This window comes from Polyodon spathula, chromosome 3, assembly GCF_017654505.1.
Source record: "Polyodon spathula isolate WHYD16114869_AA chromosome 3, ASM1765450v1, whole genome shotgun sequence".
Lineage (NCBI taxonomy): Eukaryota > Metazoa > Chordata > Actinopteri > Acipenseriformes > Polyodontidae > Polyodon > Polyodon spathula.
Window position 1 is genome coordinate 87,884,853 of NC_054536.1, and position 26,564 is coordinate 87,911,416.

Genomic DNA, 26,564 nt, shown 5'->3' on the forward strand with positions numbered 1-26,564 from the left:
AGTAGAATCTTTCACCGAGCTGGAAGAAACCTTGGGCTTTTGAATTGAAAATAATGTGACCGGAGACCAATGAAGTAAAACTTAAAACATAAAAGTGAATATAAACGCAATAAAGCCATTTCTGAATGTTTGCAACTTAAAGCACAGATGCAGTATCCAGATACGATCATATTTCTAAATGAGCTATTTTCAAAGTGGTCTGTTTCATCAAACTGTTACAGGCCCCCTAAAAATACAGGTTGGTGTCAGTTTCATTCAGTGACAGATGGAGGCTGAGCTAAAAAATAAAGCCTTTTAGACAAAAAAATAAATACATAAAAAAATAAAATACATATTTGAGGAGCGCACAAATATACCATAATATATCTCTCACCTTTTAGGGTAACATAACTTTCTAATATGGATGGATTTGTAGTACAGGTTCTACAGCATTTGTAGTTCTGTTCAGATACTTTGTTATGTTCATAAACAATACACCAAATTTTCCAAGAATAAAGCTGTAACAAGGATGCAGTGACAAAAAAAAAAAAAAAAAAAAAAAAAAAAAAAAAAAAAAAAAAAAAAGATACAAAATTAAACACATTCAGTTGCAAAAATGTGTGTTTTCCCTCATTTTATTATAGGCAAAGACACTTAAATATAAAATAATTCAGTGCCTAAGCTGGCTTTGTCGTGTTCCTTGCTTTAACAAAATCTACAATCTTAAATCATAATTTCAGTATGCGTTAATAAAAAGCTTAAATACACAAGAGCCCAGCAGAATTCAGCTGCCATATTTATTTTTATCTGCCTGTAAAAAAATGACCAAAGCAGCATTTAGACAATTTTTATATAAACCTTGACATACAAGTTATTTAAAAAAAAAAAAAAAAAAGGTTACAAACACAATAAAAGAAGTATGGGGTCGTATATATCATGTACACTGCATTTCTTTTTATTAACATGATTGTTAGTAAGTTTGTCAACTCAGATGGGGCATTCAAAATAATGATTTATTTATTAATTTACAACTTGTAAGTACCACACATCTTTGCGTTTTTTTTTTTTTTTTTTTTTTTTTTTTTTTTTTTTTTTTTTTTTTTTTTAAAGAAGCCTCAAACCAAAATTAACTGTACCCTTGCCAGACAAGTAACTAGATGCATGCCAAATGCTTCAGCACACAAGTTTCGTCCTCACTACATTGGCAATTATATTTTTCAAACATGTAAAATATTTCCCTATTTCCATTTTAAAAAAGTGGGTTTTCCTTTTTTGCATGCAATTAAATGGTTCAATCAATGAGCAAATTCAGTATACAAAATGTTACAAGAGCCTTTACATTTGAATATGATACTGTCTGTCAACCAAACAAAATTAGAAAACCAAATGCACTGTTGTAACATTCAACTAAGTGCTCCGAGACCATTGCAATTGGTTCCAAGTCGAGGCTACTTCTTTGCATTTATACATTTCAGAGGTCAATTCCCACAGCTGTCTCTAAGTCCTAAGAACCACTGTTGGAGAAAGGGTTGAAGTGCACACTACAGTAGTTCCCCTGCCATTATGATCTTCGACAGACCAGCAATGTGCTGATAAAGACACTGAAGAATCTGACAAGGTTCTGGTATTTTCACTCCCACCCAGATGTCTGGCCTACCTAACTGAAAACGTAGCTCATTCCATGTCTGTATTCTTGCCTAGACAAGGATCAAAATGGATTGACTAGTTTACTGAGCCACTACTTTTTCTGAAATTAAACCAAGAACCACGCGCGAGTTCTGCAATTCAAGATTTGCAATCTCATGGAGTTTAATTAAAAAAAAAAAAAAAAAAAAAAAGTATTTCTAAGAAACTTTCTGCATTTACATTTATTATCACAGGTATGTCATAGGTATGTCATAGGTACATTATAAGACAGTGCCAGCACTACAAGGTCAAACTTTGTATACTTTTTTTTTTTTTCACTGATACTTTGTACATAGCTTTTAATTTTCCATCCCACCAAAAGATCTGTATACAATTTCCCTTAGCACTGTGAAGCACACTACTCTCCCGTCTAATGCGTTACAGCTGCTTGCGGTATATATTCAGCGTAAGTTTCCTAACTCATCCATGTTGTCCTGAAATGCTGCTTCCAGCATTGCTTTGAGTTGCTTTAGTTAACCCTGCTTTATGAAGATTATTATGGAAAACAGGACAGCAGCAGAAGCACATTCTATTAACATACTCCTATATTTTATAAACAAATTCAAAACAGCTACCCTGAAACCTAAAACCACAAAGTACCTATTTACTGAATATATTTCATTACAGAGTGCTTATATGTGTTTATACAGCATTGATATTGAGGTGTGATTTAAAAATACAGTTACACTTCAGTAAATAAACAATGGTGCAAAAAAAAAAAAAATCTTCACAATACTAAATATTGTGCAGACCTTTTAGTATTTTAACCTTTTTTTGTTGGGGGGGGGGGGGGGGGGGGGGGGCGGAAATGACACCGATTTATGCAAGTTTTGCCAAAAACCTACTACCAGTAAATGTGGCCTGAAGTTTATGCCTTGGAGAGTATTACAGCGTACTATCAGTTTTCCAAGTCTAACTTTAAAAGTGGTATCTCGCCACCTCAAAATTACCATGAAGTCAAACATAATTTGCATGAATAAAAATTGAATGAACTATATTGCTGACACCAGCAGAAGAAAAATAATCAGATATGTACCTCTCAAATTAACATTGCAAACCCGTTCTTGCTCAGCAACGGCCTTGCCTTGAATGTAGTCCATCTCCAAATGCCATCCTGAAAAGCTTCGGCAGTATAAAGTAAAGCCACCAGTTCCTTCTTTATTTATATTACAATTTCAGTCTTTATCAATAAAGTGCGTTATCTGTGATGGATCATGGGTGTAACTGAAAAGAAGATCCCACTGCGTGATGTCAGAGATATACAAAAAATAACCAGGGTGAATCCTAATCCAGTCTTGATATATATATATATATATATATATATATATATATATATATATATATATATATATATATATATATATATATATATATATATATACACACACGCATCTGAGGGCTGATTTGCCACATCAGTTATTAATACACGTATCCTTCATTATAGGGGTGGGCACTACAATAGGCTCCTTCTTGCCTATAGGCCATGCTCTCATCAAAGTGGGACAGTGGGACTGTGTCTTCCTCATTGATGTGGCGCTCCAGATCTGTCTTCAGCACTGGCCGCTGATTGTCTGGAAATGCCATTGAGAAAAGCGCTTCAGGGTCACAAACAAACTTGTACACATATCTCTCCCCAGCTACCTAGAAAATACAATACAAAAACCTGCATTAGTTAAAATGTTCAGCAGTTCATTCTTTTTTTTTTTTTTTCTATGAGACACACACAGTGGTAGCATTTGGTATTATATCTGGGACACAAATGGTAGGACGTTTGTATCCTATAAACTACATCCAAGACTGAATTTATAACATTTTGGTGTTACAGTAAAAGGTCACCGGCAGTTTCTGTATGAAGAGTGCATTGATATTGGAGAGCATCACTTACCTTTTGCATAATTCCCTTTTCATAGTAATAGCGAAGGGAGCGACTCAATTTATCATAGTTCATGGCTGGACGGTTTTTTTGAAGGCCCCAACGACGGGCCACCTGATGAAGATAAATATTGTTTTAAGACCCAAATTGCACAAGTTGGATGGCACTAAAGACAAACAGTAAACCCAACACATACATACAATTTTTTAAAATAAAAAATATGCATCTTTTTTTCAAGTTTCAAGGTAGACTACAAACAAAGCAAGACACAGGCAGCAGAATAGTGTTTGTCAAGGTATGCATTATTTAGTTGTGCTTACAATGTATGAGATTTACAGTCATTAAGTTAAAGTTGCAAACAGAGATTTAAAAAGCAATATGTGCATATGAGAAAACCCAGAATACCAACTATAAGCCAATTACAGTGTACAGACACGTATGTATTTATTAAATAGGTTTAGTTACTAGTTATCAGAAGTTTAGTCAGAAGATTGACTGATCTTGCCTCATCTGAATGACAAACAATGCCCGATATACCCGAGACAGTGTTAAAGCTACCATTCTTGGTTTTAAATTAAAATGCATATTAATGCAGAGCCGACAGCTGTCCTGTCCAGCCAGGATTTATTCACGTTTGCACTTGCACGTAAGATTTCCTTTGCAAACGTGCACATTGCACCTGCCTTGTCTTGTTTGCATCCACGTTTAATGGCTAATTAAGGTAATCCCAGTATTAATCTGGTAAATCTGATTTGTACTGCTTTAATTAGAATGAAATCCTCTTTGGATTTATTTCTTAGAAAGCAATCCCACCTGTTTAAATTAGTTATTTAAAGCAGCATTATCCTTGCACAGAAGAGGTAACTCTTGTCCTTTCTTTATTTACTCAAGTAGCAATAACAGTGCCTTGCCCACTTTTAATGCAACAGAAAATGCTGACCACGTCTTTACACATTAAAAAATACATTCTGAAGGATTGTGAGAAGGTGGCACCCGTCAGTCTCTTAAGAAAACGTCACAGGTATTCAGAATTACAGAAGGTGTGCCTTAATTGCATTTTTTTTTTTTTTATATACAATGAACGGTATTCCATTCCAATGTCAATCCTAATCGTAGATCTGAAAATAGTGATTTTAACATCCCACCTCTTCTGGCTCTATGAGTTTGAACTCCATGCCTCGACCTGTCCAGGCTATAAAGTGGGAGTTGGAAGGGTCATCCAAGAGGGCTACCAGAAACTGCCAAAGCTGAAGGGATCCTCGCCGTTGGTACGAGGGTCCTTCCCGGTACATGCCAGGTTCCTGTTTAATATCACCTAGAGCGAGGACGACACATTTGCATGGGTCCTTATAAATCTGTTTTATTTTCACTTTTTTTTTTTTTTTTTTTGATTATGACGTGTACTTTTTTGTATGAAAGGCATTATACAAATACAATAAATAAATCAAATGAATACGCTTTTATTTATTTATTTTACATTCAACATTTTATTATTAAAATCACCACATTCATTATTTGTTAATTGAACTGTTTTTATTTTTTTTTATTTTAACCAATGCATTCTATTTTTAAAAATGCTTTATATAGGTATGTGCAACATATATTTGTAACCTGTGATCTTTATATTATATGTAAGACCTCATCTTGAATATTGTGTTCAGTTCTGGTCACCTCGCTATAAAAAAGATATTGCTGCTCTAGAAAGAGTGCAAAGAAGAGCGACCAGAATTATTCCGGGCTTAAAAGGCATGTCATATGCAGACAGGCTAAAGAATTGAATCTGTTCAGTCTTGAACAAAGAAGACTACGTGGCGACCTAATTCAAGCATTCAACATTCTAAAAGGTATTGACAGTGTCGACCCAAGGGACTTTTTCAGTCTGAAAAAAGAAACAAGGACCAGGGGTCACAAATGGAGTTTAGAAAAAGGGGCATTCAGAACAGAAAATAGGAGACACTTTTTTTACACAGAGAATTGTGAGGGTCTGGAATCAACTCCCCAGTAATGTTGTTGAAGCTGACACCCTGGGATCCTTCAAGAAGCTGCTTGATGAGATTTTGGGATCAATAAGCTACTAACAACCAAACGAGCAAGATGGGCCGAATGGCCTCCTCTCGTTTGTAAACTTTCTTATGTTCTTATGTTTGGATTGAAAAAAAAAAAACATGACAAAAAGCAAGAATTTTTGTTACAATGTACTGTGTCCTCACATTACAAAAGATGAAAGAAAGTATTCACTTTAACTAGTTAATCTACAATATGAATTAAATCTTAATAGTACCACTAATAATAATAATAATAATAATAATAATAATAATAATAATAATAAAACACACAACACCCCACCTTCAAACTTCTCAGGAACCACACAGGTATCGTCATAAAAGTGCCTCGGTACTTTATCATACATGCAACCTGTAGCAGAAAATGAAATACAAAAACAAATGTACTATTCACATATTGAAAAACAGACCTCCTCCCCACCTCCTACTAGCTTAGTCTTCAGTCATACTGCCGTGCAATTTGAATAGAATAAGGAAGTATGTTCTGTGAAGGCATTTAGGATTCTCCAGACAAGTTCAAAGTTGGGTATTTAGAGACAAAATGAGAACTCGATATTAGAACAGAACCCAGAACCACTCAATGTAATTGACATCGTCGTTAAATGTTTGGCGAAAAACGACTATTCAGAATGTCTCTTTGTAATGCTGATTATGCATTCAGCAAGCTAAGTATTTTATGTAGCAGGGATAGTACTGTCCATGGTACTGTGGATACATTTGCTTTAAAAATCTATGCCTTTTATGGATTGGGTTTACTAAAGGACAACAATCTGGGCCTTCAAGTATGTTTACCAACAGCGAATACTGTACTAGTTTAACAGTAAAAAATAACATGTTGCAAAAAAAATTTAAATGTCATAATAACATTATTAGAGGCAAAACCATAAAACAGCACCTTAAAACATTTACTTCAAATCGCACCTGGATTGTTCTTTGTGCCAAAACAATCAAGGCCAGGGCGATGCCCAATTTTTCACTGTCGATATATCTTTCTCCAAAAAAAGCAGACGCTTCAATTTACTGACATTAAAAGGGTTAAAAAATAAAATAAAAAATGCAGTAACAAAGGTGGAGCTGTGGATTACTGTGTAACATTGCTAGTAACACTTTAAAAACTAGTATGCATATTCTGTTTATGCATATGTAATTAATTATATTATTTATTTATTTTATCTTATTCATGTTGATTTGTACCAGTTGAGGGTCAAAGCAAAATCCAGAAAAAAAGTTGTTTAAATAACAAGTCAGAGTAACAACCAATCCAGAGAAAAAAAAGAAATATACAAAATCATTTAGAAAAAGTTATCACTGTCCACAGCAGTTTAGTAACAAGAGAGTTGCCTAAGGCTTATATTTGAAATTGTCTTAAGGTACACAATAGTGTCCACATTTTGTTTTAATTTAAGTGATGACTGGCACTTGCTCACAATCTGCCCAGCATTACTGAATACCAGCTCACCAGGGACTGATGTTGCCAGCATGCTTAATACTTCTGACCAAAGATACAACTCTTAGAATGATCTTGGTTGTTTTTCTTCATTTTTACTCAGGGGGTAGTTCAGATGAATAAATGAGGATTGTGTTTGTAGAGTGTCATCTCATTAAATGGTCCCGCAGATTAGTTGTGTTACCGGAGTATCCCAAACATTACTTTCTTTACTTTACTTTCTTGCTGACTTACTTAAGAAAATAACTGCCAAACATTGGAAGGCATTGTAGCTCGGTTGATGCAGTATTTATAATTCTAGCACAACGCTCTTAACCTGCTCTGTTACTTTGAAGACACCTGTCTACACAGATCCAATCCCATCAGTAAACACTCACAGTGGGGCAGGGCAGGGGGGAGACAGTTAGCTCAATTGCATGCAGATTCATTGAGTCAGACCTGAGGGGAGCAGAGAATCTCTGCGCTTAATGCAAAGGATAATTGCCGATTCTAAATTTTATTTAAAAAAAATAAATAAAACTTTCCTTGCTTAAACCCTTTACACAAAAATGATGCACAGGCTTGACTATCGATAGTTTTCAAATGACAGAATTCATCGATAAATCGATGCATCACCTCAGCCTTTATTAAACACAGCTGAATTTAGAAATACTGAAAGATGGAAACAAGACATCAATTGCACTGGAGTTGGCCCATTCCAGGTTTTACTGGGTTAGATTAAACTGACATTAAAATCTGATATTTTCAACCCACGCAATGACTTTTTTTTCTTTCAATTTAGTCATCACCAATTTTTTACCATGGTTTTCTCCCCAATTTAGTGTGCCCAATTATTATCTGTAACCTCGGCTCACCACTCGCAACACCCCCCCACCCCCAACTCGGGAAACTGCGGATGGATCACGCGTCCTCCAAAACATGCACCTGCCAATCCGTCATTTTTCGCACTGCGGATTCATAGAGATTGCACCAGACCTATAGTGCCGGAGGACAACACAGATCTGGCGGCTCCACTGCAGAACCACAGACGCCCTATCGGCCACAGGGGTTGCTGACGCATGGCGAGCCGTGGATTCCCCTACTGACCTAAGCCCTCCTTACCGGGGCAGTGCTTGGCCAATTGTGCGCCGCCCCCTAGGAACTCCCAGGCTATAGGGCACATCCTGCACTCCACACGGAGCGCCTTTAGTCGGGAGCCCACACAATGACTTTATTTTCACATTGAGCAAAGTGAATTAACACCAATAGCAGCTTACACAACTTACCTTCAGTTCTGTTGGAATGAGGCAGGAAACGTTCTTGCCTCATGTAGAAGGAATGACAGCTAGGCACTTCTAAAGAAAAGAAAATAAAACAGTAAAGGGATTGTCTGAAACGAACATGTATTTACTGAACACACTGCTATCTTAAAAAAAAAACCACACAACTCTGTAAAACTAATTAAAATTTGTATGATTGTTGTGGATTAATAATAATAAATGTAACACAGGAATCAGAAACCCTAACATCTGAATTCACACAAATAACAGATAGAAGCTTTAATAATTTATGTACATGTATTTGCCATACTTTCTGCTGAACCCTTTAGACATTAAAATTACATTTGACAAGAATATATGATGCTTATTACATTAAACACATAAAACCTTACCAGATAAACATGATCACATGGCCTTAAGGCCATCAATTTTACCATAGAAACCACAATTAGTTCACAATGTATTTGAATTACAATTAGTTTGTTGTTGTGCCATTGGAGATTAGCCTTAAATCAAATATCTTCCAATAAATAAATATAACTGATGGGTTTATGGAGATATCCTCCTGAGTTATATGGTAGGCAAGATAAACCATGTGCATAAAAAACAGATACCTAGATAAAGCTACTGTAATTTATTTATACGTGCAAGTCTCGTAACAGTGGTGCAAAGAGAATAATGCATCATTCTCCAACTAGTCTGCATACAGGTAGAGAATATCACCAAAGCCTATGATTTAGTTAAAGACAGAATATGTGTTAAAATTGTTGATAGTATCACTAATAGCCAACCACTTGGTTTGTGAAAAAAACAAAAGCCACACTTGATGAAAGTTTCACAGGATTGGTAAGGCATCGTTCATAGGTGTAAGGCAGGGGTCTGAACTGATTATGAACTGCATGCACTATAACAAGATTAAATATTATGCCACTTCTGTGGGCCTTATATTTTATTTATGGCTCCTAGCAGGAGTGCAGTACTGTGGATATCAATGCACAATTTCTGTTTATTAAAGAGATGTTTGTTTCTCAACTTACACAAGCTGGAGTTCATAACATGCAAAAGATAATAATAACATAAGTAAATGCACTGAACATTCCAACATAATTAAGGAAGGCTAGCAAGAGCAGAATGACAGATAAAACATGGTTTGGTTCTAGTTATCCTCCTGAAAGCTTTGAGGTAAATATTTAACAAACAGGATATATTATTACAAACTGGTATTCTGTTTTTCTGAAATTATTCATGCCTATCATAATAGGTCAGACTCTAATCCAATTGTAAAAACATTTCCAAAGTGATTATTCAATAAAATGACTAACACAGTTAATTAGGAGCCATAAACATTGCTCTGAACTTCATCAAAGTAATGACTGGCCCAAGGAAATTGCTGCTAATTAAATTGCCTCCTGCATAAATTTCTACCTGATATAATAAAAAGTAAATAGATGAGGTTTAGCATTTACAGTAATAAATTACACTAAATGCTCAATTTTCACAGACATTATACTGCAAAACCAAAAGTGAATTCAAAAATATTTCTAATTGTAATGAGTCAAGCATCTGAACTTTTTAAAAAGGCCATAATTCATGTTATGTGTGTGCTGTACTTGAATTCCAATGTATAAAACCATGAGCATTGTTCTTTCTTCAAACCCTGCCAGATTTATCACTCCTTCTGTGAGACAAAACACTGGCCGAATATGCATTTGAATGGAAGTTAGACTGAATCCCTCTGTTGATCTCCATTTGGTCTCACTCGGTTATTATATACTAGGAAATACAGGAATACGGAGTTAAGGTTTCACGTTTCAAAAAGCAGATCCACTGCCACGGAGCATTTTATCAAAATAATCTGTCAAGGAAGCAGCTGTGCAACAGCTACATTCCAGCCTAACTGGGGAATCAAGTCCTCCCTCTGCCACCATTTTATGAATGAAAATACAAAGCGACTGGAGCTTCAACATACAGCACATAATAACTTCCATTGATTATTTTCAATGCCACCATTTTATGAATGAAAATACAAAGCTACTGGAGCTTCATTCATGCCAGAGGTGTGCTTGCAGTCCTAGGCCTCGCAGGACCAATTAATCTGTAGTAGAGCTGACGTGGCGGGTCTAAAGCAGCTTTCCCTTACAGGATTATGGAAGTGACCCATGTTCATTTGACCCTCTACAATGTAAATCCAGATGATTGTACTAACAATCCTCAAATTAAATCAATATTCAGTCCTGTCACGGGCACGTCCATTGTAACATTAAGGTTTTATAGGGACTGACGCAGATTTAATCCACCATAAAAACGTGTTTGACCAATTTATATCTTCATGGGGACTGCTTTATTTCAATCCAGCAGTTGTTGGGATGGGGTAACATATGTGCTGCATATTAAATATTCTCGCTTGTGAGGCTGGAGTTAAAAAAAAATAATGATATATGAGGGGTGGCTCAGCATTGCATCATATGTGATACAGCAATGGGCACTACAGGGGTAGGAAAAACAAAAACAGCATATGGAACCGAACGTACTGCTTCAAGTGCTTAGCCAGATGATTTTAAAATGGACAGAAATTGTCTCAATGAAATAGATTAAAATCAGATCAAAGCAGCAGTCAAAATATATTAAATTACTGAAAACTTTTGATACTTGGTTTGATACTGTTTCTCTTTTAATGGGATACACTTTAGTTATTTCACTATACGAATATCTGTATAGTATTGTTTTCTTGTTTAATCAAGTAAAAACACCCACTAGATTGACTCAGCCAAAAGTTAAGACAGCTGTACCTTATTCCATACGATTAAACAAAGCATATTAGAGGACTGAACCATAAAGTATCACAAAGCTGAGGTAGTGATAGGTGAGCGAGCTGCACATACAACTGTAGATAATCCAAGTACAGAGCTATACAGTACACTCCTCAAAACCTGTTAACACTAAGTTGTCTTTAAACAAAATACTACAGCCTTACTAAGCCGTATACATTTTGGGAAGAATATTTCACTGTTTAACTGTGTGTGAATAGTAGTGCTTAAAGGCACCAAAAAAATAATGTAATTATTCTGTTTCTAAAACAGTATTTCTATAAATACTTTACCTACATGTTCAGTACATGGGTTACAGTAGAATAAAATGTAAGTACCAGTATCACAAAAAAAACAGAAACGATTCTGCAGAGACCAAGTTTTTACTCATAGATAATTGAAATGACTGTAGCTTGAATGTAGTTTTACACAAATCCCACATGAATTTACATTTAAATCATTCGTTTTAAGGCTAAAGACATTTACACTGGCTTTGGCCTTACAGTAGCCTTGGATACCTGGCCCCAGAAGGACATTAAGGACAAGAGTTTCAAAATTATTGCGTTTGACTGCTAAATGTATTTGTTTTTTTCTTCTTTTAGCATTATATTATATAATATATATCTTGTATATCTATCTATATATATATATATATATATATTATATATATATATCTAGTTTTCTCTCAAGTTTAAAATGTTTTGAATTAGATGAAAACGATAAATGTATCCCTTTTAACATATTACTTTTTAAAATTAAAATAAACACATGCTTGATTTTGTCTTATAAATCCTTGACACCGATCCTGGCCCTGACACTGGCCTCAGCCTAAAAGGCCTCTGCCTTAGCTTGGCCTGGAGGATTCTATCCTCATCCTCATCCTTGACTTCTGTTTATGGCTTTGGCCTCTGCCTCACAGGTCCCTAGTCTTGAATTCTAGTAGAGCAACACTTTTTAATTTGTTTTAATTTCACTTCAGGATAAAAGGTTACACTTGTAAGACTTGTGTATTACAAACCTGAGTCATAAGTGAAATCCCTTGGCTCCTGTTTGATAATCATTGATGGAGGGTAATTCTGACTGGCTGGACCCCCCACCATGGCAGCATGCTCATATACAGGATCAGGGTACTCCTGTTTGAAGGCCTGTGGTGGGTATGGGATGTTAGGCTCTGACATTTGCCTGTGGTACATTGGCCGACCATCTCTGGACATTGCAGAGGGTGTGGGAAATGAATGGCAGGGCTCTGACAACTGTCGTCGAAACCTGTAAGAAAAAGGGCAACACTTAATTTACTGAGTAAGTATATATGTAACATGCCTTTTCAAGTGAAAAGGGAAATAAGTCAGTTTAAAATGTATTTGTGTGTTTTATGAACATAAAGTTGGCCTCCAAGTAACACTTTAAACAGGTTCAGAGTACAGAATTTATATAAGCTTCATTAAAGCATCCAGATGCTACAATATCATCATGACTAATGGCAAACTGACACTAATTACTGGCCAGGGCCAATGGAATTTTTCAAACAAACAAAGCTTCTTTATGCTGGTTTTTAAAATGTATTGCGTGTTGTCCATTTCCAACAAACGCAGAATCGTACACCTCCTGGCTATCTTACTACTACCACATAAAAGCAGCTTGAAATCCTTATTCTATTTTTATCATTAGAAAAAGAAAGGAAGGCATCGTATAGACTTTCACTGTTTTGCTAGGTCATGGTGCTTCACAAATCACCAAGCAATAACTGGCAGCTTCAACATACAGCATATAATAACTTCCACTGATTATTTTCTCATTCATTTCCTCACCTGTGGTCCATTGAGAAAGAGTTGTCAGGTATATGCTGGGACGGTGGAAGGTGAGAAGGATAGGTCCTGTCTGGTTTGGGAGTTGGTGCTGGATTAGGTGAAGCATGGTGGAGAGGGGACACTGGTGTGCTGCAGGATGGCGTTGGTGAACAGGAAGGCTTCATTCCCACTTGTGGCTTCTGAGCATAGGCACTGTGATCGATAAGCAGCAAATTGAAAGAGATCATTATGCTTTATGTAACATTATGCATTAGAATAGTGTGTTGAATGACAGGAGCATGACTGAAGATGGTATGAGTGACAGGATGTAACTCACAATAGCCCTGTGCTAAGATGTGAGTTTCTGAAATCCATTGCTTAGGTATAGTACTGAAATTACCAGGTGCCAGGGGATTGAACAGTCGGGCACCTGGGGTCCAGGTTTCGTAATAGGAGTTTTTAATAAATGAACAAAAATGCAAAAACAACCAAATGTTTGTGTCTCCCCTCCTATTTAACAGTCATTATGGAATCTTTAAAGAAAAGACATCCAGAGAAGAAGGTCTTGTTTCAATGTAAATGTTTGGATGCAGATATATTAGGAACAAGCACATGTGTAAATGAGAAGCTGTGCTAGTTTCCCTCAAGATGATCCGACTGATCTTCCACCAAGGAATGACATAAAATGCTATTGAACTGTGAAAGTAACACGTTTATCTAATCTTTAAAGGTAATTTGATACTTAATTAGTTATTAAATGGAAGTGATTTGCACACAGAAACAAATCAACTGTTTATAAAACTAACAGTCTGTTTCAAAGTACTTTTTTGAACTCTGTCTACTCTTTCATGATGACCCTTTTGAATCAAATAACATTTTAAAAAGCAAAACTTTAATTTTTTCATTATTATGGTTAACCTTTAAACAGTATTTTTCTGTCAAGCGAGGCTAAGATACATTCAGGGGCTCCTTATGCACATTTTTTTTTTCTGTTTAAAAAAGGCCTTTTTATAAAGTGCACACAAATCATTGTACACTATTTCCAGTTAAATACAGTACAGTGGGTAGGCCGTGTTTCCTTACCTGACATTACACAGGCACTTCTCCCCATAACTGAACTGGAAAGGTTGTTCTTGACTGCAAGTGGAGCTTAACTCCGAGCAAGGACTCTGGGGTTCCTTTTTGATTTTCAGCGGGAGACTGTGGAAAGCCACTACAGATGGGAAAACAAAACGATTAGGGAATCCAATGTACAGTGCAGTGCTCCCCCATTACTTTACAACTCAATAATTCATGAACTTTTTAAATTCATGGTCAGGCCATGTTGACAGGTAATCTTTACTTTATTATGCAAGAACCATTCATTAATTGTGAGTATATATATATAATATATATATATATATATATATATATATATATATATATATATTATATATATATATATATATATATATATATATATATATATATGTGTATGTGTGTGTGTGTGTGTAAGCCATATGATGTAACACTGTTAAAGTAATCAGCAGTAGGGGGTATTTAAATAGTAGAGGAATTATAAAAGGCAGTGTATAACAACCTGAACCAAAACCAAAAGAAATACTTTTTGGTATGTTTATTTTAGTATACCACCACTGAGTGTTTTATACTCGTTAATGTCACTAACCCTGTATTTGCATATTTTAAAGAAATCATCTACTGTGTTAATTAAAAGTAATATGTATATTATCTTTATACTCTATAGACACTTTTTGAATTCTCATTAAATACCAAGTTCTCTAAGGGAAGAGCTCACCAGCACAAATCAAAGCACCACATTAATCTGTGCAATTTACTTTACCTTCCCACATGGACCCAGCGTATGTAAAAGGCTGTTAAGTACTAAATGATTCCTGATGAAACCCTAATTAAATTACCTATGCTGAACACGGCTGCTTTCACTGTTTAAGTGTTTCAGCCTGTTCACTTCTAGTGTGCTCCGGGTGTCAAGTAAACATTGCTGTGGCCTGCATTGTTGCTTTTTTTATTTCTTTCTTAAAATAAGTTTTAATCTGTTCAATATGAAGGCATGTGCAACAAGCAACATGGCAGACACTCTACAATAACTAAAGCTACATTTCCACTTAAAGTACATGTCTCCCTTCCATGTGATGCTTGCTGTAGATATAGTTTTCAGTGCTGTCTATGGCTGGAACATCATGTCTGCTAATAGCACATGACCACACACAGCTAATCAGTGCTGCACTTGTATTCAAATATAAGAATTATTGAGAGTTGGCAGTTTTAAGCGCAATTTCCATGGAACATGTTTGTTGACCAATCGCTCACTTTTTGTGACTTCTGAAACAAATAAGCACACACACACACAGTCATCATATTTCCCCTTTAACTTCCACTCTACAGAAAACATGCAAGATTCAGAGATAAGAAGAGAAAAGAACCCATCACAGACAAGTGTTCTGATTGACAGTTTTTCACATTAATTTAAAGGTCAACCCATCTTGTCAGCAGCATTCTGATTACTTTTAATTTGAAGGGTTTATAAACAATCACAATTCAAGTTAGTGACAGCACAGATTGGACCAATATGGCACTATAAGATCACAATTATTACTGCATGCTAGGCTGATATCATATATACACTTCAGTTATACCTTATCTTAAAAGTTGCTGCAGCATCTGCATATCGAAAAATTATTTAGTAATTGTTGTAATAAAAAAAAGCAGTTTATAACTGAAATATGAAGGAATTATACTAAATGAGCATATAAATAGAATTTCTATGTATGCTAATTGTATGTTAAAGGCTGAAGTAAAAACAAATCAGTTTTTAGCAGGAAAAAGTCTGAAATGCAATTTAGCAATGATTGGGTTTTATGAAACCCCAGTTGGCACTTACAGGCAGTTTCGGTAATATGTACAGTACCAGTACATGTACTGACATAGAACAATCAGTGGCCCTTTAAATTAATCTTCCCTAATACCTGGAGTAGACACCTCAGATACATCACAGGCCCTCAAAGGCTCCTTCCAGTACAGTTACCCCAGTTAAAGTACTCCCTGAACCCATTACTGTACCTAATAAACTATCGCATCAGAGACCTTTCACTGAGCCATTAATCCATGTTTACAGTGCCTCAAAATAGCAATGGGTTCAATCTGCAATAGACTGGTCAAGTCAGTGCTTAATGAAAACCTTAACAGAAATAGTGCAAGGATTGTACTGTAAAAAGTGCAAAACCATAGGATACTGTAGTCACATTACATACTGTATGGACGCCTGTTCTTTTGCTACTCTAATTGTTACAATGCTGGTGTAATTTTGGTTAACTTTTATATACATTTACTTTGAAATTTTTAGACAGACACATCTTATATTGTTTCTCTCAAAAAAAAAAAAAAAAAAGTGTTGCATAGATTTTCCTCTGTGACGTCACACCCTTATATATTTTTTGCAATCAAACGTGTTTTACAGTATTTTCACTTAGCCTACAATCATGTCGCTTGTGTACTAAATATATGATGGTGGTGTAGATTAAAAATTACTAATGTTTAGGATTTGAAAAGCTAGTTCCTGTCTGGTAAAAATTCTATAAATGCAATGAAATCCCTTGCTGTAGCTACTGTGTCAGTTAGTCAAAACAGAAACTTTAGGAAAGCATGTATTTGCAAATATGTTTAAGTAAAATAAAATAATAATAAGTTAAATAATACAATTATTTACCAATTTTATGGCAAGCCCTTTTAGAAATCAGGATAGACCCATCACTACACAAATCTGAAAAGGATGACTTACCAATGTAGCAAACCTACCAGTGAACAGCTGTTTCTCTTTGAACCTAAAAAGGACATTTGATGCAAACACTGACCTACTAATCGAAGAATCAATCAGTGGTCTGATTACCTAACTCTGTAGAACGTTCTGTATCTGCAGTATCCAAATTATGTCATCATTATGATTACATTGGCCAGTCTCATCATCACCAGCTGTTTGGTTCACCGGCTGTAATAGCCCTATTAGCCAACATCAAAGCTTCAATCATTAATACTAAACCAGAAGTGCATTTTCAAATAGGGAGCCAGCTGGCTAGAGGCTAAAAAGCTTTAAATAAATGCCAATAAAACAGCCTGCTGCCAAGATAACGAAAGAATAATTGCAATGAAAGACATAATTTCAAATAGATTGCCAGTAAACACCTTATTAGTTAAGCATCAACTACTGGCTCAAATTATTACTGGGCATTATACTAAAAAGCCACAAGATTGACACTTTTTAAATTTGACAGGTCCATTAATATTATTACACTTAATTGAGTAATATATATATATATATATATATATATATATATATATATATATATATATATCTATATATATCTATAATATATATAAATATATATAGATAGATAGATAGATAGATAGATAGAGATAGATAGATAGATAGATAGATAGATAGATAGATAGATAGATAGATAGATAGATAGGATATATAAAAAAATTCAAAAATAAAAACAATTTAAAAATTCATTTTCTACGATTGAAATCCAGGATGCATTTCCGGTCTGCCAGTCTTATTTTAAAACCATTTGCTACAATAATAGCTTTTTTTCAGTTCTTGAAGAAAATGAAATGATGCTCCATTATCCACATTTGTTTTCTGTGGCCACCCTGATGGGACTGTAATGTTAAGAGTTCTGTTTCTCTATGTGTGAACAGAGTGGAGTACATATCTGAGAATCTGAAGAAATGACCCTGGGTTAGCAGATGCCCTGGGCTTTCCTTCTCTGTGCCAGTCTGCCCTGTGAAATCATTAGGACAACAGTGACATCTGACACCTTTGTGTTGGAAAAGCATCAACACTGGTAATTGTTTTAAAGAACCAACTTCTAACCATGAACTCAAAGGGTCACTGGCAGGATGTGATCTTCACAGGTCATTAATAAACACAGGTCAAAGATAAATTGACCTCTGACTCACTGTCATGGTCACCCCATTATCATACCCTACTTATAAGGATCTTGTAATACCCAAAGGCATAGCAAATAATAACTACTGGTACTAATAGCTAGCAGGAATGAATGACGTGGATGTAGCTCATAACTTTTAATTAACAATTTTGCAAATCACACAATACAGTGTAGTTTAAACAGATTTAAATGAATTATAGTAAACGTTAGCCTGCTGCTGAGACTAAAGATTTACTTAAAAAAAAAAAAAAAGAAAAAATTATCAACTGCAATTTTCTGGTATGGCAGTCGCTCCACAGTTCAAGAGCACATAAAGCACTGCCGTGTGCACTTCCCTTATGTGTAACATCTTAAAATACTTCCCAATAGTCAAGGTTTTATTACACTCAAAAACATGTAAGCAGTGCCTTTATTTAAATGTTTATTACCGATTTATTTAAATGTCACTGTTTCGCTTTTCTGTGTGGCAGTGCCCTGCAATGGAGTTTCCTGATTGACGGGTTAAAGTTCTGAGGTTTCTAATGTTCAATAACAGCACTTGTGAGAAACAAGCAGCCATTTTATCTCTGATCAATATGCCAGTTTTATCTCAGGGAGGAGGAGTAGGCCTTTATTGATTAGCTGCTAACCTTTTGATTCAACAACGTTTCTTACTGCAGCATCAATAACGCAGAAAAGGGGAGAAAAGTATTGATGATGACCAGCTGTGTTAGATGCTGCAAAAAGGCTATCGAAGAGATCCAGTGTGAGAGACTGCTGCCTGCCATACAGCCAAGAAAAGGAAAGCATTACAAACAAGAAATGTGAACAAGGTTCAAAGCTGCCACCCACAGAAGACAGCTGCCTTAGAAAATATGAACTCTGCTGCCAAATACTTTAGTAATACTTTTACTGTTTTAATACAACATGGATGTGTGTGTTGGTACTTTATGCATGCTACTACTGTGAGGCAACCTCTGATCGGTAGAGAAAGGAAGAAATCTATGAGAATAAATGTCCAGTTTTCAAAGCAAATATACCATTTTCCTATACATTTAAAATTTTGCATTGTTTGACTAACCTGGCAATAACACACTTTAAACGCAGCAATACAATTTAAAACCGCTGAATCTAACCTAACTAAATGTCACTGCGTTTAAAAATGCTGATCAATAGCACATTTTGTACTCTCTACTGTAAGTAAAGATTCTCCAGCCAGCATGTCAGGTTTAAAAATGCCTCTCAGTTTTCAAATTACATCAAGATTAATGTGAATCTGTTTATGATGGATCTTTTAAAAATAATGTAACTTTTTAATGATTTCAAGACTGGAAAATTGCTTCTATGCCACACTTCATGGTTTTCTATATGAAATAGGTCAAATTTTACAGGACATGTTTTAGATAACCGAACATAGTTTAAATGACTCCACCCCAACAATTGCGTTTGATTAATTAAAGCAAGAAAATAAAATTGCAACATGGAAAAGTGTCAAGGTGTATTATGTAGCAAAGGGCTTTGCCACTCCTGTTGAGTTGGCCATGAACTGATTATCTGTCAAATTAATTTTCAATTTCAAGGTAAAGCTACTGGAATAAACAAAGAAGAAAAGAATAGTCCTGGGCTTGTTGAATACAACTGTTATCTAATCTGCTTAAAATGAAAACGGACATATTGCAGGGAATAAAAAGGAAACTCTATCCCTTTAACAAACAGAGCTAATTATTTGAGATGTGAACGTTCCAGAACATGATGCCTCATGGCAAATCACTGTTTCCAGTTTCATGCTTTATCACAGCATTGTTTAAGTGGGTTGCCATCAATTAAAATGTGCATTTACTGCCTCAACATTTTTTCAGTTAAAGTGATTCCACAGGCAGAGCAAGTTCGATATTGAAAGGTCCCTTATGTGGATAAATCACATGACCCATTTTAAATGAGTTTCCAAAATAGATCTTCTGTCACAGATATGTCACAATTTAGTTAAGATTTCAATACTGTAAATATGCAGTACATATGGTACCTATTTACAAATTCAGTATTGTGAAATATTGTAAAATTGTATGTGGAGGGACAAGCAGCACATTATATAAGCTATAGTAACAGTCTTCCAAGAGCATGCAAAACCAAGACAAGATTTGTATACAGTTATTAATGCATCCTCTATTTTTAGTACAAAGAGTATTTTAAGCTTTCATTTTTTAAGGCTGCTGATTTTACTAAAGGCATGTGCTACCCCACTCCAAGTCTGACTTCAAATCGAATCAGCTAAACCCTGTTCATTCTGCTGTGCTGGCCCAGGGCCACCTCAGATTTAAGTCTGCAGATTTAAGTTTGCGGTTTAAGGCGCCTTTGCACGTTCACATATGATGACTATTGTGATTTAATGTTATGGTGTGTAACGGGGTGACGGTCCTAGCTTACCCGCACCCACAATAACATTGTTCTCTCAAGGTATTTAGAACGTGGGAAACAGCAACTTGCTTGTGTTCACAGGTATAAATATTTATTTTCTTAACGGACACTTCACTCAGTTTGCAAATGACTATCAGGTTGTACATACAATGACTGACATTTACAAGACAAGTTCACAACAGATCACCTAATAACAGTACTGCTGCTCCCTCCTAAGGAAAGAAACGGCCTTGAATACATTACACGTTTCCTCTCATTTATATGTACTTGTTTAACCTGTATGAATACCGTCTTTGTTTACAACCACAATTGTTAAACAATTCTATTGATTACTTGTTGTCATTATTATTCTCTAGTCCCTAACCATTACCACAATAATAAACACAATAACAGACATCGAAATATTACAGTGAGGGTCTCTTTCTCACATGGTGCATCAACAACCTTAACATTTCTGTGTGTGTGTGTAAAAGCAAGCAGCTAAAGAAATGGTCGGCATTTTAAATTAAAGACACACACTTCTGTAGCTATGTATACTGTTGCATGCAAAATAAACAAACAATGGTAGCTGAATATACCAAGTCGACAGTGTTTTTGATCATTACTGAGATCCACATTCCTGCAGTTTTTATATTTACCGAATAGCAGGAAGAAAAAGTCTTTGTGACAAGTTCATCTATAATGTGAAAGAAATAACCTGAACGTTAACCCGCTAGATTTTTTAAATTGTATTTACTATTTTTATAATTAAAGTTGTAGGGTGTAAAAATAATTACTATTCAACAGTGATCCACTGCCATCTTAGCTAGCAGAGCATTCAGCTTTCTATTTATTTGAGTATGTGAGAGTATGGCAGTGTCTACTGAGCTATGCAACCACACTGGTCATGTGATACGAAAAGGCCGGCCCTAGTCTGCTTTGCGTTCAAACATATGTATGGGCCACGGCAAAATGGCATCCTAAATCTGGGCTGGCCCTGAGCTGACTTTTCTTTTTTGGAGCGTTCACAGAAAAGGCAAAAGTACGAATGGGGTCTTACTCAGCTCGGCAAAAGGGCTGCTGTCCCTAGCTGATGGGACCCTTTGTCATGTTAATAACAGGACAACAGGTTTGTAATCCCAATGAAACCGAATGGCAGATAGATTCCACTTGTTATTTAACATAAGTATGTTGGTTTCAAATAAATAAAATACAGTAAGCTGAACCACTGGGGAATACACCCTATTTGGATTAGGGATTTGTTCAGAGTACTGACTGAATTCTATACCATACTAAAAATGCCTTTCCCTCTATTTTTGTTTTGTTTTGGACACTACCAAATTACATTTCATCAAAATGGGATATACACAGAGACAGCTGTAAATCTATTACAAACCAATCATAGAATTATAATAAATGTGAAGTTCAAAATAAAAGTGCTTTGTTTCAAAGCAGTGTACTTAAATAGACATGAAGTACATTTGCTATGTGAAGCTCCCTACGGCATCCCTTAAAAGCGAATCATTTATATACCAGTACATTAAAAGAAAAAAAAAAACATATTTGATTGAATTAATAATATTCCAGTCTTTTCAATCCAACTTGAATGTAACAGAAATTATTACAGCCAAAGTACATGTAACATTTTTATCACACCCAACTGTGCCATTGGAAAGTCTTGTACGACGATTCCTCATTGGACTACAATGATTTTTCGTTTTTGGAAAAAAAAATGTATATATGTACATAAACAAAACATTGCAAGTTGCTTATTCATTGCTCACTATAAACCTTATTAACACTTCCAACAATCACAAAACATTCTGTTAAACCTAGCACTGTATGCTTGGAGTCTCATTATTTTTTCAATTCCAGTTTGTTACCAATATCTAGTTTAATGTCTTTCCCTGGGTAATTTAAATACTGTTTTTTAAAAGCTGTTTTTTTTATGAATGTATGCATTCAGCGTTTCTAGATGACTGTTAGGATACAGCTATCAAAACAGTATTTAAATATGTATTCTGTCTCTTTCTAAAAAAAAAACAATTTCACAAACACAGCTGAACTGGACCAGTGCCCAACAACTGTCAGCTACAGCCTCCTCTACATTAGCAAACAGTGTGATCTTAAATGTTAGCAGAATTGCTGCAACTGCTCCTTGCCAAGCAGCGCTCAATCTCTCTCCCTCACAACTGTGCATAACATACAGAAATGTTAAGAAAAGATATGTATATTTACTAGGAAAGAAGACCACTGAGGCCAGCTGGGTCTTGTATCCAGGGGTCTCCTAGACACACACACACACAAAATCATTACAACCAATACAAACAGAAATAAGACACCCAAGGCAAGTCTACACAGAACTGTATGTAACTATGATATAATGTATATGAAGTGTGAGTGTGTTCCACTGCAGGTCTGTCTGTTTTGACTGATCCATTTACAATATCCAATTTTGAAAGCAACAACAAGGACACTAACCAGCTTTAACCCAAGTATCCTTAACACGTCAGGAAACACTAGGGCACTTGACAAAATATTTGGAAGCAGTGAACCAATTCTAACCACAAAAACAAAACTAAAGCACTTAAATGTAATCCTTTTTTTAAATTTACAACCTGAACTATAAAAGGATAATTGCTCTATTGTTGCAAACTGCTAACAGTAAGTACCAAAAGTTGATTGATGACTGTCAGAAATATGCCAATTTCTTGCTGGTGAGAATCAACGTCATATGAATTACAAAAGCCAGTGTGCAGTCTTCAACACCTTAATTCAACCAGTACTCCCAAAACTGCCAAAACACCCCAATTCATAGGAATGCCACCTTTATATATCACTGCAATACATGGGTTTAGGTAAACAGGTAAAAATAACCGACCTGAATTAGAAACACAACAAGCACAAAACAACAAATGAGTCACACTTACGGTTTTCAGCTTGGAAGTCTGGCACAAACTGCTCATCATTGTCAGGAACTTGAGCTGTAAAAAATTTGAGTGACAAGGTCTTTATAAATCACACAGAGCACACTCAAAGAACACCATCAATCACATACAGTTTAGTAAAAATACTGCAAAAAATATTGCCAACCCACTGACAAATCAGTAACAGAGATCACCTTCACCTACACTCTAGTGATGCACTTCACTTTTTGAAGCCTAATTAAATGAAAAACTGCTTAAAAAGACATTCATCCCTTTATTAAAAGCACTGATACTACAGGCCTGCTCGTCTCATTTAAAATGCATTCCTCTTCCTCAGCTCTAGACAAGGAGAAGGTCTTTCAACAAAAAGAAATGATGAAATAGACTAATTCAAATTACATTATTTCCAGTGAGCACGGAGAAGCATCTTTGTTTGGCCTTTTTTTTTTTTTTTTTTTAATATGATGTCCTAAGGTTGTCCTTTAGATCATGTATCATGAATATAAAAAGATTATCCTTATAATCGTCATGTACCACGTTTCCCTTTGCCTGTGTTTAAGCTTTACCAGTCCAATAAATGGAACTCAAAGCAGTAACGTAGACATCTTTAGAAAGAAATCTTCACTTGTCACATACCAATTCATGCAGTGAAAGGGTTCATTTAAGTCTCTGCTTAAATTATCTGAAAAAGCCTTTTTTGTTGTTGTTGCTATATTAGATCCATCTACCCAGGATCAAGAAGTTATATAACAGGAAAAATACAAAAAAACCATGAGGTTTTATGGGCAGTGGAACTAAAGTGAATTTTTTTGTCTTCACTAAAAAAATCCCTCTAGATCTATACTCCTAAAGATTGTTTTGGTTGTTGTTGCTTTTAACAATATACTGTAGGCACATAAACGGCTGCCACACCCACAAGGCCGAATTCATATCATCACCCTAGCAGTAGTCCTGGGAGTTTCAATTGCCCTATGTCATTAACACACCGACATTTAAAGCAAGAGGTAAAAATACACTCTCTCTATTCCCCATTTTCAGTTATTTTGTTTACGTTATTCTTTTTTTTTTTTTAAGCATTTTGTGTTTATTTTTGAAAGGCAAGCCGAGTTATGCCCATGTTTACTTTTACACCAGTTCTGACCAAACAAAACACGGTAACCAAGGTTAGAAATGCAACCTAAAAAAAAAAAAAACTGGTGATAGTTCTACACTTTGCAGGAGTAACAATTCGAGTACAACATCAAATAGAATTAGGCTGATCAAAAATGTAACTGTCACACAGTTTTGAAACACTATTACACTATCAAGTACTCTGTCTCAATGGAAACGCAAGCCATTTCAACAAATGAAGATAACAACCCCTGTAAGAAAGGTCAACCTTTCCAATGACATTTACCTCACAGTATGTGTAGCTGGGTAAGGTAGGGAGTGTGCGTCGCTGAAAGAAATCACATTCCCGAGTTCTGGGGTGGGGTGGGGTGTTGGGGGGAGGGTAAACCACCTACAGATTTATATACCTGATGAGGACATTATATATATATTTTTTTTCTAGGGAAGGACTGGATCCTAGATATACTGTACTTGCAACAGCGTTACTACAGCTGATGCAAGTGAAGGCGGCTGTAAATATTGCTTGAATTTCAAACACAAACTAACAAAGGACAGGATAAACGTGGCTATCTGGTACTCTTAATGTACCACTATGACTGCCAAGTATGAAATTATCAACAGTACTGCAAAAAACGCAACTACTGTTAAAATAAGTGTATGCTGTATTAATTACATGCATCCCATATGTTTAGTTTTCTGTATGACCTATTTTTCTTCTAAAAAGTTAATTAGAACTACATAACAGGTTAATGTTTTAATTAAAACCTGCTTCGTCCAATAAACCTGGAGCCAAGCAAGCCAGAAGATATATGAGTCATTCTTTCTGCCAGTGAATGAGACAGCTGATTGACCAAACAATTCCTGAAGACAGCAGGAGAACTGGAGCGCTGCCTCCATTCATAAAAAAATAAAATAAAAAATGGCTAAGGCCAAACATGTGGGTTTAACAGGCCTGTAACGTCACTCCTTGAGTAAGAATGGGCAAAGCAATCTGCAACTTTCTATAGAAGCAATCTTTAACTGAAAGCATTCCAGTCTTTAGGCTGAAGCACATCATACCTGAAAAAAGTCATGCAAATTCTATTATGTTTAAATGTACCTTTCCTGACCTTTTGTTCCGAGTACAAAAGAGTGTTGCTACAGGCAGTGAACAAATATATAAACATGGAGGATGTTTTCGTAAAATATTTTACCCTGAAGCTTGAATCCAAAAGTACACCTCACTTTTAACCTGTCTAACCAAATAATTTCACATAAAAAAAAAAAAAAAAAAAAAAAAAACTTTGAGGCGACTCTCATTGAGTAACCAGGAATTCCTTATTCATGATGCCTTTAAAGATCATTCTATCCAATATAGGCTTTTCTTGTTATAGTTTCTATACAACCACGAAGTAAAAATCTCAGATATGGGTTGGTGTTCATTTTTATCGTAAATGGACAGGAAGTCATTATTTCAATCGGTGGTTTAACGTTCTGAAATTTTACCCTGGAATAAGAGTTATCAAGAAATCTTTACAGCAATAGCTTTGTCCATCACTGGACAGACTTTTTTTTTTTTTTTTAACTCGAGTCTAAAATATTAAAACTACTTACTGTATTCCTTATAGTCTTACGGTACATATTTTAAAGCTTAAGAGGATCAAAATAGCTCATGAGTTATACGTATACCATTTTAGAAAATATAAATTTATTTTAAAAAGTAGGTTACACCGTTTTTTTATTTAATCTCATTCACCAAATAGATTGAGCTGGTTCATAGTCAATGTTATAAATGTTCTTTTTTTAAATAAAAGCTGAAGCAGTAAGACATTTTTCAAACATCTGAGTATTCACAATCTACTATCCTACCATAACAGTGTTCAAACTTTCCATACAACACTAATACATTTTACTTTGCCAGCAAAAACAAAAACATATTCAAGTCAAAAGGCCCGAGCAACAACTTTTCTAACAAAGCGTTGAAAAGATTAAAATTTTCCTTATTTTAAATTTACACAAATTTAAATTCTGCTTTTTTTAAAATCCAAAATACATTAAATGGTAATGCTTTTCACAGTATACAGTGTTGAGTGATTTTTACAGTTTACAAAAATGAACGTTGAACATTATCCAAAATTACAGAAACTCCATAAACATCAACTTTGTTACATATATATTTTCAACCCTTTTATTTTACCGTAATCTGCCCTTACTGTGTGATATTGAGTTCAATTCTGGCAAACTGGCATAGATTTTTGTATTTATTTACGCTTTTGATTATGAAAATGGTTTATTAAGTATTCATAA

At 35.2% G+C, this 26,564-nt stretch overlaps 1 protein-coding gene across 3 annotated transcripts in view; it reads right to left on the reverse strand.

Annotated features, from left to right (window-relative positions):
- Positions 1–759: 759 nt before the first annotated feature.
- Positions 760–26,564, reverse strand: part of LOC121313584 (ETS translocation variant 1-like) — a 30,027-nt gene continuing 4,222 nt past the window's right edge. For all 3 annotated transcript variants that reach the window (XM_041246273.1, XM_041246272.1, XM_041246274.1), the window contains 9 exons: positions 23,172–23,225; positions 13,985–14,114; positions 12,923–13,114; positions 12,133–12,380; positions 8,314–8,382; positions 5,885–5,953; positions 4,684–4,853; positions 3,551–3,652; positions 760–3,306 (listed from right to left, as the gene is read on the reverse strand). In XM_041246273.1, the coding sequence (XP_041102207.1) occupies positions 3,085–3,306; positions 3,551–3,652; positions 4,684–4,853; positions 5,885–5,953; positions 8,314–8,382; positions 12,133–12,380; positions 12,923–13,114; positions 13,985–14,114; positions 23,172–23,225 (1,256 nt within the window). In that variant the 3' untranslated portion in view covers positions 760–3,084. The remainder of the gene's footprint in view (positions 3,307–3,550; positions 3,653–4,683; positions 4,854–5,884; positions 5,954–8,313; positions 8,383–12,132; positions 12,381–12,922; positions 13,115–13,984; positions 14,115–23,171; positions 23,226–26,564) is intronic.